Source organism: Ascaphus truei, chromosome 3, assembly GCF_040206685.1.
Source record: "Ascaphus truei isolate aAscTru1 chromosome 3, aAscTru1.hap1, whole genome shotgun sequence".
Taxonomy (NCBI): domain Eukaryota; kingdom Metazoa; phylum Chordata; class Amphibia; order Anura; family Ascaphidae; genus Ascaphus; species Ascaphus truei.
Window position 1 is genome coordinate 425,657,212 of NC_134485.1, and position 12,698 is coordinate 425,669,909.

Consider the following 12,698-nt stretch of genomic DNA (forward strand, 5'->3'; position numbering starts at 1 on the left):
GTTCCAGACATCACATTAGTGGTGAGTTCATTAAATGTTTCACCAAATATAGCAGGCTAATTTTTAAGTTGATAATTTTGTATGGCCCTCGAATGATTTTATAAATATCAAAATGGCCCTTGGGAGAAAAAAGGTTCCCCACCCCTGTGCTAGAGGGAGGGCAGGGCTGACAAAGGGGTGTGCCAGGGCTTGTGACAGGACATGAAGGGGCAGTGCCTTAGCAAATGGCTGTTAAAATAGAATACAAGAAAATTGGTCTTTCAAAGTTGTTTTTTTAAAAACAGAAAATGCTAAAAGTATTTTTTCTTACTACAGAACTGATTATTAAAAAAAACACACATGCAGGATATTGACTGAACTGCAGCTTTAATGTAACTATGTATCTGTCGTCATAACTCTGTGCCCAGGACATACTTAAAACCGAGAGGTAACTCTCAATGTATTACTTCCTGGTAAAAGATTTTATAAATAAATACATTTCCACCGGTTGCATTGGTGCGGTCGGCATTCGGGCCGGAAGTTGGAAAGCTATTTCATGCATAATAACGGAAGACAACTGAAACATACAAATAATAGTCATACAAAAAAACTAGGTGCTCGAACAGCAATGCGGCTGAGAAAAACCACAAGAAATAAGTTCACAGAACAAATGAAAGGTTGAGGCGGACCGCAAATGTGAAACGTAGAAATTGTATGAGCCACGGTATGCTACATATCAGTCCCCTTATAGAAACGTAGAAATTGTATGAGCCACGGTATGCTACATATCAGTCCTCTTATAGCAACGTAGAAATTGTATGAGCCACGGTATGCTATATATCAGTTCCCTTATAGAAACGTAGAAATTGTATGAGCCACGGTATGCTACGTATCAGTCCCCTTATAGAAACGTAGAAATTGTATGAGCCACGGTATGCTACGTATCAGTCCCCTTATAGAAACGTAGAAATTGTATGAGCCACGGTATGCTACATACAGTATCAGTCCCCTTATAGAAACGAGGAAATTGTATGAGCCACGGTATGCTACGTATCAGTCCCCTTATAGAAACGTAGAAATTGTATGAGCCACGGTATGCTACGTATCAGTCCCCTTATAGAAACGTAGAAATTGTATGAGCCACAGTATGCTACGTATCAGTCCCCTTATAGAAACGTAGAAATTGAATGAGCCACGGTATGCTACGTATCAGTCCCCTTATAGAAACGTAGAAATTGTATGAGCCACGGAATGCTACGTATCCGTCCCCTTATAGAAACGTAGAATTGTATGAGCCACGGTATGCTACGTATCAGTCCCCTTATAGAAACGTAGAAATTGTATGAGCCACGGTATGCTACGTATCAGTCCCCTTATAGAAACTTAGAAATTGTATGAGCCACGGTATGCTACGTATCAGTCCCCTTATAGAAACGTAGAAATTGTATGAGCCACGGTATGCTACGTATCAGTCCCCTTATAGAAACGTAGAATTGTATGAGCCACGGTATGCTACGTATCAGTCCCCTTATAGAAACGTAGAAATTGTATGAGCCACGGTATGCTACGTATCCGTCCCCTTATAGAAACGTAGAATTGTATGAGCCACGGTATGCTACATATCAGTCCCCTTATAGAAACGTAGAATTGTATGAGCCACGGTATGCTACGTATCAGTCCCCTTATAGAAACGTAGAAATTGTATGAGCCACGGTATGCTACGTATCCGTCCCCTTATAGAAACGTAGAATTGTATGAGCCACGGTATGCTACATATCAGTCCCCTTATAGAAACGTAGAAATTGTATGAGCCACGGTATGCTACGTATCCGTCCCCTTATAGAAACGTAGAAATTGTATGAGCCACGGTATGCTACGTATCAGTCCCCTTATAGAAACGTAGACATTGTATGAGCCACGGTATGCTACGTATCAGTCCCCTTATAGAAACGTAGAAATTGTATGAGCCACGGTATGCTACGTATCAGTCCCCTTATAGAAACGTAGAATTGTATGAGCCACGGTATGCTACGTATCAGTCCCCTTATAGAAACGTAGAAATTGTATGAGCCACGGTATGCTACGTATCAGTTCCCTTATAGAAAAGTAGAAATTGTATGAGCCACGGTATGCTACGTATCAGTTCCCTTATAGAAAAGTAGAAATTGTATGAGCCACGGTATGCTACATATCAGTCCCCTTATAGAAACGTTGACATTGTATGAGCCACGGTATGCTACGTATCAGTCCCCTTATAGAAACGTAGAAATTGTATGAGCCACGGTATGCTACGTATCCGTCCCCTTATAGAAACGTAGAAATTGTATGAGCCACGGTATGCTACGTATCAGTCCCCTTATAGAAACGTTGACATTGTATGAGCCACGGTATGCTACGTATCAGTCCCCTTATAGAAACGTAGAAATTGTATGAACCACGGTATGCTACATATCAGTCCCCTTATAGAAACGTAGAATTGTATGAGCCACGGTATGCTACGTATCAGTCCCCTTATAGAAACGTGGAAATTGTATGAGCCACGGTATGCTACGTATCCGTCCCCTTATAGAGACGTAGAAACTGTATGAGCCACGGTATGCTACGTATCCGTCCCCTTATAGAAACGTTGACATTGCTGACAGATAATGATGACTTGGCCTTCTTAGTCTAGACATTGAAGCCATTGGGTCCTGTTTAAGATACCCTTGTGTCTATCCCAATTAACGTTGCATTATTTTACCTTGGTAACTAACCTCCCCCACCTCTGCTGGGAGCTTGGTCTCTGCATTTACTGCACTTTCAGCCTAGGACTTCCTCAGGTTCCCATTGAGCCTCCCACCCACTCCTTCAGAGTTTGAACTCTTGATCTTGCGTTCCTCTCCTCGTTCCTCGGTTTTCGTTTGGTTATAGGAACCTATTACACACGTGTCTTGGGCCGAGGATAATTAAAAAGTGATATTTGGGGGATCTGGCAGACGGTATAATTCGACCCCTGTTTTTCAATATATTCCTGAATGGAAGTCAATACATTGTTTGCAGAGTGCTCGTCTGATTCTCTACAATGAATGGGATTCCACTGGGGCGCCATGAATATTGGGAATAAGCGAGTCTGCTCCAATGAGTTAAACTCATTCTAAATGAATGACCTGAAATGATGTTCTAATTTAATGTTCCAACAACAAAAAGTGTTTTTTTTCTGTGGAAATATTGATATAAAATAATAGTATTTAAAAAATTCAGTTTTTGTGTGACCTCTAGTGCCTACAAACTATAATCTGGGGCGGGGAAGCGTCTTAAAATAAAAGGTATGCAATTAAAAGGTATGCAAAAGACGGAGCAATTTTGCTCAAAATAGAGTCAAAATTGTAATTTTGTGCCAATTTGCACTGTGAAGCTTGTTGATCTTGTATTCTTACAGTTTTCGCCAATCTCCGGGGAGCAAGGCCTCAACCTGCTGGGTTTATTTCATGCAAAGAGAGTGGAAAACTGCTACAGTTAAAGGCGAGACATTATAAAGCATTTCCCCTCCCTGTACGCCTCCAATAACCACTCCCCAAATGGTGGCAGAAATAGCATCTTGATACGTTGACGCAGGGCGCCCTGGATTAAAAATGGCACGATCGGCATCTGTTTTTGGAGCAGTTTCCCATTTAGAACATATACTGAAGGTTTTACTGGCTGTTTTTTTAAATGAATCACTTCTTTGCCAGAGAGGACAGATCTGCAACTAAGGAGGTATGGTCAAAGTATGAGCCAAAGGCCTAACTTACACCTACATGAGAAACACATACGTAGCCCCCTGCTATATTTCTCTGACCTATTACAGGCATACCCCGGTTTAAGGACACTCACTTTAAGTACACTCGCGAGTAAGTACATATCGCCCAATAGGCAAACGGCAGCTCGCACATGCGCCTGTCATTACGTCCTGAACAGCAATACCGGCTCCCTACCTGTACCGAAGCTGTGCGCAAGCGGGGAGACTATAGAGCCTGTTACACATGTGTTATTTACATCAGTTATGCACGTATATGACGATTGCAGTACAGTACATGCATCGATAAGTGGGGAAAAGGTCGTGCTTCACTTTAAGTACATTTTCGCTTTACATACATGCTCCGGTCCCATTGCATATGTTAAAGCGGGGTATGTCTGTATTGTAAATCCTGGTAATACAGCTCAACCCCCTTATAACGCTGTGCAAAGAATCACATCGCGCTATAAGCGGATCGCGTTAGAAATAATGTACAATTGTATGCATTGTACAATAAAGTATTTAGGATACCAATAATCGTGTTGTAAAGTGTTCATAAATAGACAAATTGGGAGCCACGCTTGCATCGCGTTATAAGCGGATTCGCGCTGTAGCGGATCGCGTTATGACGGGGTTGAGCTGTAGCAGGCAGTCCCCTCTCACATGGCCCAGCACAGGGGCGCGCAAACTTTTTTTGCTGTGCCCACCCCGTGCCTGCTCTCCACCTTGGTTCGCCCCCCCCCCCCCCCTCCTTACCTCAAATGACGCCGTGGGGTCGTGTGACGTCACGTTGCCATGGTAACGCGTCCTGGCCGGATGAACCTCGGTAAGAAGAGGTTGCAGAGGCCTCGCGCGGTCCCCCCGGCATTTCATTTAAATGCCTGGGGGGGGGGGGGAGCGTGGGATCTCTGCAACCGCCCGCGCGCCCCCCAAAAAAATATCAAGAAATGGCTTTGGAGAAATTATAATACAGCCTACTGGATTTATTATTATGGACTTTATTACTAACCTTTGCCCTATACTCTGGAGCGCCGGTCACGGGGCTTAACCCCTTCATGCACCTGATGCTAACCTACGTTAACTTCACATTAAGCCGCACCACAATGGCTGCTAACATAATGATAAGCCAAGTTCTCTCCCAGAAAGAGCATTGCGTTTACGGTCCCTGGTGATAATGAGATGCAAACCAGGGGGTTTCCCCCAGGGCCAGATTAAAGTCTTTGCAGGCCCTGGGCACTCTCATAAGCACCAAGATAGATCTATAAATATTTGCATTGTATATAATGCATAGGTCCCATAATATAATCCTAGATCTATAAAATATATGACTATGGTATTTTGTCTATGATATATGACTATGGTATTTTGTCTATGATACTGTTAGCGGTATTGCCTTATATGTAACTGTCCGCCTCTAATTATTGATTTTTTGGGGCCTAAAACTTTTCCGTAGGCCCAATGGATAATCCAGGCCTGGTTCCCCCTAACAGCGTATATATTATTACTGGCCGTTAAGGTAATGCGGGGACGTAACGTTACGTTAGCTAGGCCAGGGGTCAACAAAGCTTTCCGTGCTATAGTGCCAGATCAGCACTATTACAGCTTAATGAAAGAGACCCCAAGACACAGGTAACGTTATCGGAAGCGAACGCAACGTTGTGTTACAATGTGTGACATTCCGCCCCGGCTAATGAGATATACCGCAGCTGTGTTTGCATAGAAGTAGCTTGTGGATATGCATCAACCTCACCGAAAATGAAGTCTGCTAATGTTCTAGGTCAGTGGGGATCTACTCCAGCCCTCAAGACCCCCACCAACAGGTCAGCTTTTCAGAATATCTCCGCTTCAGCACAGGTGGCCGAGTCTTCGACTGGAGCAGGGATATGCTGCAAACCTTACCTCTTGGGTGGGTCTTGAAGACTGGAGTTGAGCACCCCTGTTCTAGGTAACGTTATGAGCCCCGTTTAACAGAAATGTGTGGATCTAGCGCACTGTCAAAACATAATTCACAACGGTCACCGCATGTGCGAATGAACCCGGAAGACTTTGTCTGGCACACGTGGTTTCTACGGGGACGTGCTTTTCCAATGGCTATTTTGGAAAACGGGTATTTGCGTTCGTTTAAATTAATTCAATACCTGTAGGACAAGGGGTGTAGGATTCCGGCACTATTATAGCACTTGGCTCATTACCAACAAATATGGAGTCCACAGAGTGGATTGCTGCTTCTACGCTCTTCATGGACATCTCTAGCCAGTTCTGGCTTTCACACCAACCACCCCTTGAACTAGACGGACATTTTCACATCCTGAACTAGATACCCTCTAACCCACGAGAATTACCATGGGTTCAAATGACATGGCAAGTAAGTAGCCAGCTCCGCAACTGTGGCTAATAACGGTTTCATAATAAAAGTGTTATCTTGTAAAGCGCCAACAGCGTATGCAGCGCAATACATATAATTTTTGCCGGCACGGGTCCCTGCCCCGCAGAGCTTACAATCGAATGTTTTTGCTGCCTGAGGCACAAGGAGAGCAAGTGACTTTCCCAAGGTCACAAGGAGCCGTCACCGTGATTTGAGCCAGGCTCCCCTGTCACGATAATATCATTAAAATATTCAGCATTTTAATAATCCAGCACACAAAGAGTTGACATACATATATTTTTTTTAAAGACCTGTATTTCTTCTATGTAAAGTCAAACTGGCCTACGTATTTATTGGTCAGTAAAAAAAATATTTTATTTTAGATAGCAGTTCCTGGTGCGGTTATGTTAGAGAGCCCTGACCTGGGATTGTCCAGTGATCAAGCCCTAACCCAACACAACCGCTTATAGTCAATTGTCAACCAGAGCTTAATCTGGGGTTGTCATTGATGGCCCAATACAACATGTCTATATTATGCTGGTCTGGTGACCGTACCAAGAACTAACAGAGACCTTGGGTGTCGTCTTCAAAGGGGACCATACATTCCTGAAATCCCCCCTATGATTAGCAGAGAAGATGACAAAAAGGTCACTATTCCGTCTCAGGTCTACACTTTACTAAAAATAAAGATATCTTGGATGTGATATGATCCACAAGGATAAAATATACTGTGTATATATCCCCCCTTATAATATATCCCCCCCTTTTTGGTTTCTGGTACTATATATTGTCCCTTGTATGCACCATCCTACATTATTGATTTGCAATTAGGAGAACGGTGAGATCAAATTGTTGTACTAAAATATATATATAGTTCAGCTGTTTCAATTGAGTCCAAAGACACTGGACATGTTAGGCTGCATATGGAAGATATCCATTTGTCCATCAAAGATGTAAATGGACCTATAAAAATAGACGTGTTAACATACATTTTGATCTGCCGAACATACTGCTGCGGCCGAGTTTATTCGAGCATTTGCCCGGTCTCGGCCGCAGCAGTAACCTGGCGCGCGCCGGAGGGTGCCCGGCGCGCGCCAAAGCCGCGGAGGAGCGCCCTCCGATCGGGGCGCTCTCACTCCCGCTGCCGGGTCCGCCGGGTCCCCCGGAACCCCCTGCCGCCGTCCCCCACATCGCGGGACACCAGGGCTCCCTCGGGGAGCCCTGGACGCGCGTGCAGGGGGCGCAGGCACCCGATGACGCGTGACCGCGCACCACGCTGAGGGAGTGCGGCTAGCACGCCGGGGCATCCCCCGGCTTGCGGTGCTAGCCGTGCTGCAATAAAGTGTGTCGGTAGTGTATTGATGCGGTTTCCATCATTTTAGGGATTATAGAAAAAAGTTATGGAGTATGTTTATACTCTGAGGCATTTTCAAATTAAAAAAAACCTTTGGTCTCGCCCAAGTCTTATTCTGTTCCAAATGCAGGGGTTTTTGGATACATTTTAGAGATGAAATTAAAATTAAAAGACAGTGTAAATGCTATAAACTCAAGCCCTTTTGAGAAGCCTAATATGTATGTTAGGAATTTCTGTTTCTTTGATTATTTTTATGCAACTGTCTGCATATTATACTCCATGCTTCTTGTAACATTCCGTTTTCTGTAACAAAGCACTGTGTACTACTTGTATATTAAATCTAAAATGTAATAAATACAGCTCAACCCCGTTATAACGCGAATCTGCTTATAGCGAGATAAAAGCGTGGCTCCCAATTTTCATATTTATGAATACTTTACATCATGATTATTGGTAACTTAAATACTTTATTGTACAATGCATATAATTGTACATTATTTCTAACGCGATCCGCTTATAACGCGATGTGATTCTTTGGACCCCAAGCACAGCGTTATAAGGGGGTTGAGCTATACTGTCTTTGGGCCCTAATTAAATGTTGTACACTTTGCAGAGAGTAACTTCAGTTTTGGATACTTTTTGCTACAATAGGTTTCTTTTTAATCATTTTTTTAAAGTTAAACTTCTTTAGCGGCACCTACTCCATGAGGACAATTCAGTGGCAGTGAACGGAGTTGATGGAGACGGAAGTCAGAGGTGACGGAAGTGACATCACTGCTGGTTGAAGAGGCCATCAGCAACAATAGAGTTGCCAGACTCCACCAACAGGAGTCACTGGAGAGAAGGAGGAACACACAAACACACAGCCACACACACACACCCCGAGTGAGCCGCCAAACACACCCCCCCCCCAGTGAGCTGCCGAGCACATCCCCCCCCCCCCCCCTGTGAGTCGCCAAACACCCCAGTGTCCCCATACCTCCGCCGGGGGGCTTCGACAGAAGTCACCAGCAGCAGGACGCAGCTCTGTAGGGGGAGAGAGGGGGGGCTTGTCTGGGCAGGGAACTCAGATAGACCCCCCCTCCGCGTGTCTCCGTACCTTCGCCGGGGGGGGGGGGGGGAGGGAAGAGGGTACTGCTCCGGCAGAACCCCCCTCACCCAAGCCCCATCCCCCAGCAGAGCTGCGAACACGGGGACACGTGTCTGCAGCCCCGCCGGGGGGGGGGGGGCGGGCATCAGGAGAGAGGGGGCAGGTCCCTGAGAATAACACACACCACACAGAGAGAGAGAGACACACACACTGAATGACTGACACACACACACACACACACACACACACACTGACTGACACACACACACACACACACACACTGACTGACACACACACACACACACTGACTGACACACACACACACAAGGAATTCAGTTACTATAAATATAGAAGTGCAAATAGCTAAAACACGCGTTCTAAGCCAAACGTCTTTGCGTTTTGGCACTGACATTGTGTTTTGATTATTAATTAAAAACATCACCATCACAAATACAATTTCTGTGACAAAACAGTGACAAAAGACAAAGAAGTTTCCCTTGACAGATTGGTGCAGAGTTATTAACCATTTTAGGGACTCTGCGGGCAGATCAGCGAGTCACCTGGATACCCATCTGTATTAACCCTTATCACATACACAAGTCACGTGCTCACAGGTGTGCCGTTAAACATGTTATACTCTGCACTGATTAACATACATTCCCAGCTAGCTCAAACTCTCACACCCACCACATGATGAATATATATTTATGTCAACCAGAGAGCTACTGAGCGTGGCAATGGTATACAACAAGAGACAGGGGGTGCCCAATACTACATCCCATTGACAAAACATATATGATGAAAAGTATAAAGTAAAATACTTCAATAATAATAATATAATAATGTATACTCTGCACTGGTTTATATGACGTAACATTTCTTTTCAGTGCACGGGGACACCAAATAAATGATGAAGTGACTTAGTTTGGGAACCAGTGGTCACACTGTACTTCCTATCTGAGACGGCTGAAAGAAATGTGATGGGAATCTCTTGATCTTTCTAGGACACGAGATAAACGTTGGAGAATGTTCACCGGAGAGATTATAAAAACGGAACAATGTTTGCAATAACCAGCAATATTAGGCACTTACCTCTGAGGCACGAGAGGGGTGATGATTCTTGGGGGTATGGTAGGAGGTCGAACAGGTATGGGTGGAGGAATTCTGCTGGCACTCTTGCTCTCTATCCGATGACGCTTGGCCGGCAAGGGGGGAGCCACCAACCTTGGTGTCTCATCTGTGTCTCCATCGGTGTCCCTGCTATCGTCTGCAGGTGGGGAGATCCGAGCTGGGCAAAGGGGGGGATCAGCAATGGTCGAAGAAGGTGGCTCTTTTAAGGGCATTGATCCAGGCAGTCTGAACTGAGAGGCAGCAGAAGATGGAGTGGCGGAAAACTTAACTGGGGGGACACATCCGATTCTTGGGGGAATGGGTGGTCGGGCATGTGGAGTTCCTTCATGCCCACTGGATTCAAACGGGATCAAAGGATTCTGGGTAAGTGGAGGAATCTCCTGCTCACTAGGAGACAAATTCCTATGAAAGATGTTGCGTTTCATGGGCACAGGCCTTTCTCCAGCATCCTCCTCTACAGGTAGATCCTGGGAAAGAGATTTCTGGAGGAACGCAAGGATGCGCTTGCGATGCCCAGGTAGAAGCACCCCAATTTTGCTTAGCGCCGTATCACTGAATGCCCTTAAGTCAGACACCGTGTGAAGATCGTTCTTCTCAAAGATGTCATTGTACTGTTCCAGTTTAAGAGTCTGGAGCCACTCGGAGATGGGAAGAGCCAGCCCGTCCGACATCATGGACAACCAAGTGCAGCACGTGATCTTCACTTCATTGCTGTTCCTCTCCTTCTATACCTAAGTAAAGAAGAATTTGATGGTAAGTTCTTCTGAAAAGAGGCCTCTTAACTCCTGTATCAGTGTGAGATAACCTGCCCTTCATCTCCCATTGTATTGCAGTGTGGAATATCATGCACTGCAGCCAGGGTCGGCTTAACCATTAGGCCAACTAGGTGGTCATCTAGTAAAAATTTTGGGGCATGGCAAAATCTGGGGATTCCATGTAGCAAGCTGATAGGGGGGGACAGCTGGGACTACTGTCGTGGGCCCGTGAATCATGGGGCCCAAGCACCCTGCCAGGGACCCTAACATGTGCCAGATCTGCAGAGGAGGCCAGTGAAACTGACAGGCAGCTCTGCAGACACCCTCTGACATGCCTGTCTGCAGTGTTGGCCCCCTCCAAAAGGCCTCTAGTGGGCCCCTCCATCCTGCAAGGCTGCAGGTAAGCACACTCTGCCCCCCCCCCCCCCCCCACACCTTCATGTTTGTGGCTCGCCTTGACCCCCAGGCCCATACCACCTTCTCCTGCCTTCCCCAGGCACATAACTAATCCCACTGGCACATACCTACTCCCCCCCCCCCCCCACCACCTCCCAAGGCACATAACTATACCGCTCTCTCCCTCATGCACATAACACTATAACCCCCCACACCCAGTACACTGAGAATATTATCCTTTTTAATGCAAAATACATTTGTAATTATAAATGTAGAATTTGTATTCATGCTAACGCACAATTTTCATTTTCTAAAGTTAATGGGGAGGGTGGGGGGGCGAGGGTTAGGGAATGTCACCTAGGGTGCCTAATACCCTGGCACCAGCCCTGAGTGCAGCTGTACCAATGTAGCAGGTTCCATGTACTGTACCCCCTGGGGAGCACCTGCACATGTTCTACCTTTTGCTCCAATTGGTTGAAGCCCAAAACCTTCTGCTAATTATAGTAAATGTTTCCTTTCTTGGGAGCATCCAAATACTTCAAATACTTTCTGGGCGAGCTACCCATCTATCTGAACAAGCCCCTCACCCCTACCACACGCAGCACTTATCATCTGAGATCTGACTCCAAAAGACTGTTCATGGTCCCAAGGATCAGCAAAGTATCCGGCCGCTCCTCCTTCTCTTACCGTGCACCCCACAACTGGAACAACCTACCGGAGACTCTCACAGCCGCCACCAGTCTAAGTTCTTTCAAAACTAAAACTCTCACATTTTAATCGGGTCTGTAACTGTTACATACGCCTATAATATATATTATCTGTAACTGTGCATGCAATGTCTTGTATCTATACTATAATTCTAAGTTGGATTCAGTTTTCCGTTCGTTTGTATGTCAGAAGCATCAAAATCTCACAAACGGCAACACGTAGCACCACGAAACTTTCACTGCACATTCTGCGGCGGATTTGTAGGTAAACGCAACTATTTTGAGCTTCCAATGTCACTCACCCCCCAAGTTATGGACATTCTAAGTTTCACTCGGCTGGACAGCAGTAAACGCAGGGGGCGTGGCTACCAAGGGAGGGGGCGTGTCCTTGCCTGTGACGGAGCAGTGTGTGTTATGTGCAGTGATTCTCAGCCGGCGCTCCGTGGAGCAGAGTCCTCTTGATGCGCCGAGTGTTGGAGGGTCTGGAATATATTAGCGCAATGTACAGTATTCATGTGCAGCTGCAATGATGGTTCATCGATACTTTGTGTCTATATTGTACAATAATTTACTATATATCGTGCCGTAGCATGAGTGCGCGCCATGCAAGTACTAAGTACAACCGTACCATTTCAGAACACAAGTGCTGTCTGTTAGCTGCACAATGTACAGCAGGGGTCTCAAACTCAGTCCTCAAGGGCCACCAGCAGGCCGGCTTTTATGGATATCCCTGCTTCAGCACAGGATGCTCAATCAGCGGCTCGGTCGAACTGATAGAGCCACCTGTGCTGAAGCTGGGATATCCAGGATCCGCAGCATAAATGGCAGTATCAAAATGTGTATTTACAGCAGGGGTTCTCAACTCCAGTCCTCAAGGGCCACCAACAGGTCAGGTTTTCAGGATATCCCTGCTTCAGCAGAGGTGGTTCAATCAGTCGAAGACTGCAAGCGCAAATGGAAACTCTAATCATTATGTGGTGCTCTTAATCATATATATATATATATACAGTGTTCGACAAACCTATACATTTGCTCGCCCCGGGCGAGTGGATTTAACCCCCGGGCGAGTAAATATTGGCCCAAGCAGCACACGTTTGGTACTAGGTGGCGAGTAGATTTTTTTGTGTGGCGAGTAGATTTTTTGGTGATTTGTCAACCACTGTATAT

General features: G+C 45.7%; 1 protein-coding gene across 1 annotated transcript in view; it reads right to left on the reverse strand.

Annotated features, from left to right (window-relative positions):
- Positions 1–12,698, reverse strand: part of ARAP1 (ArfGAP with RhoGAP domain, ankyrin repeat and PH domain 1) — a 407,404-nt gene that overhangs the window by 332,418 nt on the left and 62,288 nt on the right. Inside the window, exon 2 of the mRNA XM_075593271.1 lies at positions 9,635–10,404. Coding sequence (XP_075449386.1) covers positions 9,635–10,347 — 713 coding nt within the window. The 5' untranslated portion in view covers positions 10,348–10,404. The remainder of the gene's footprint in view (positions 1–9,634; positions 10,405–12,698) is intronic.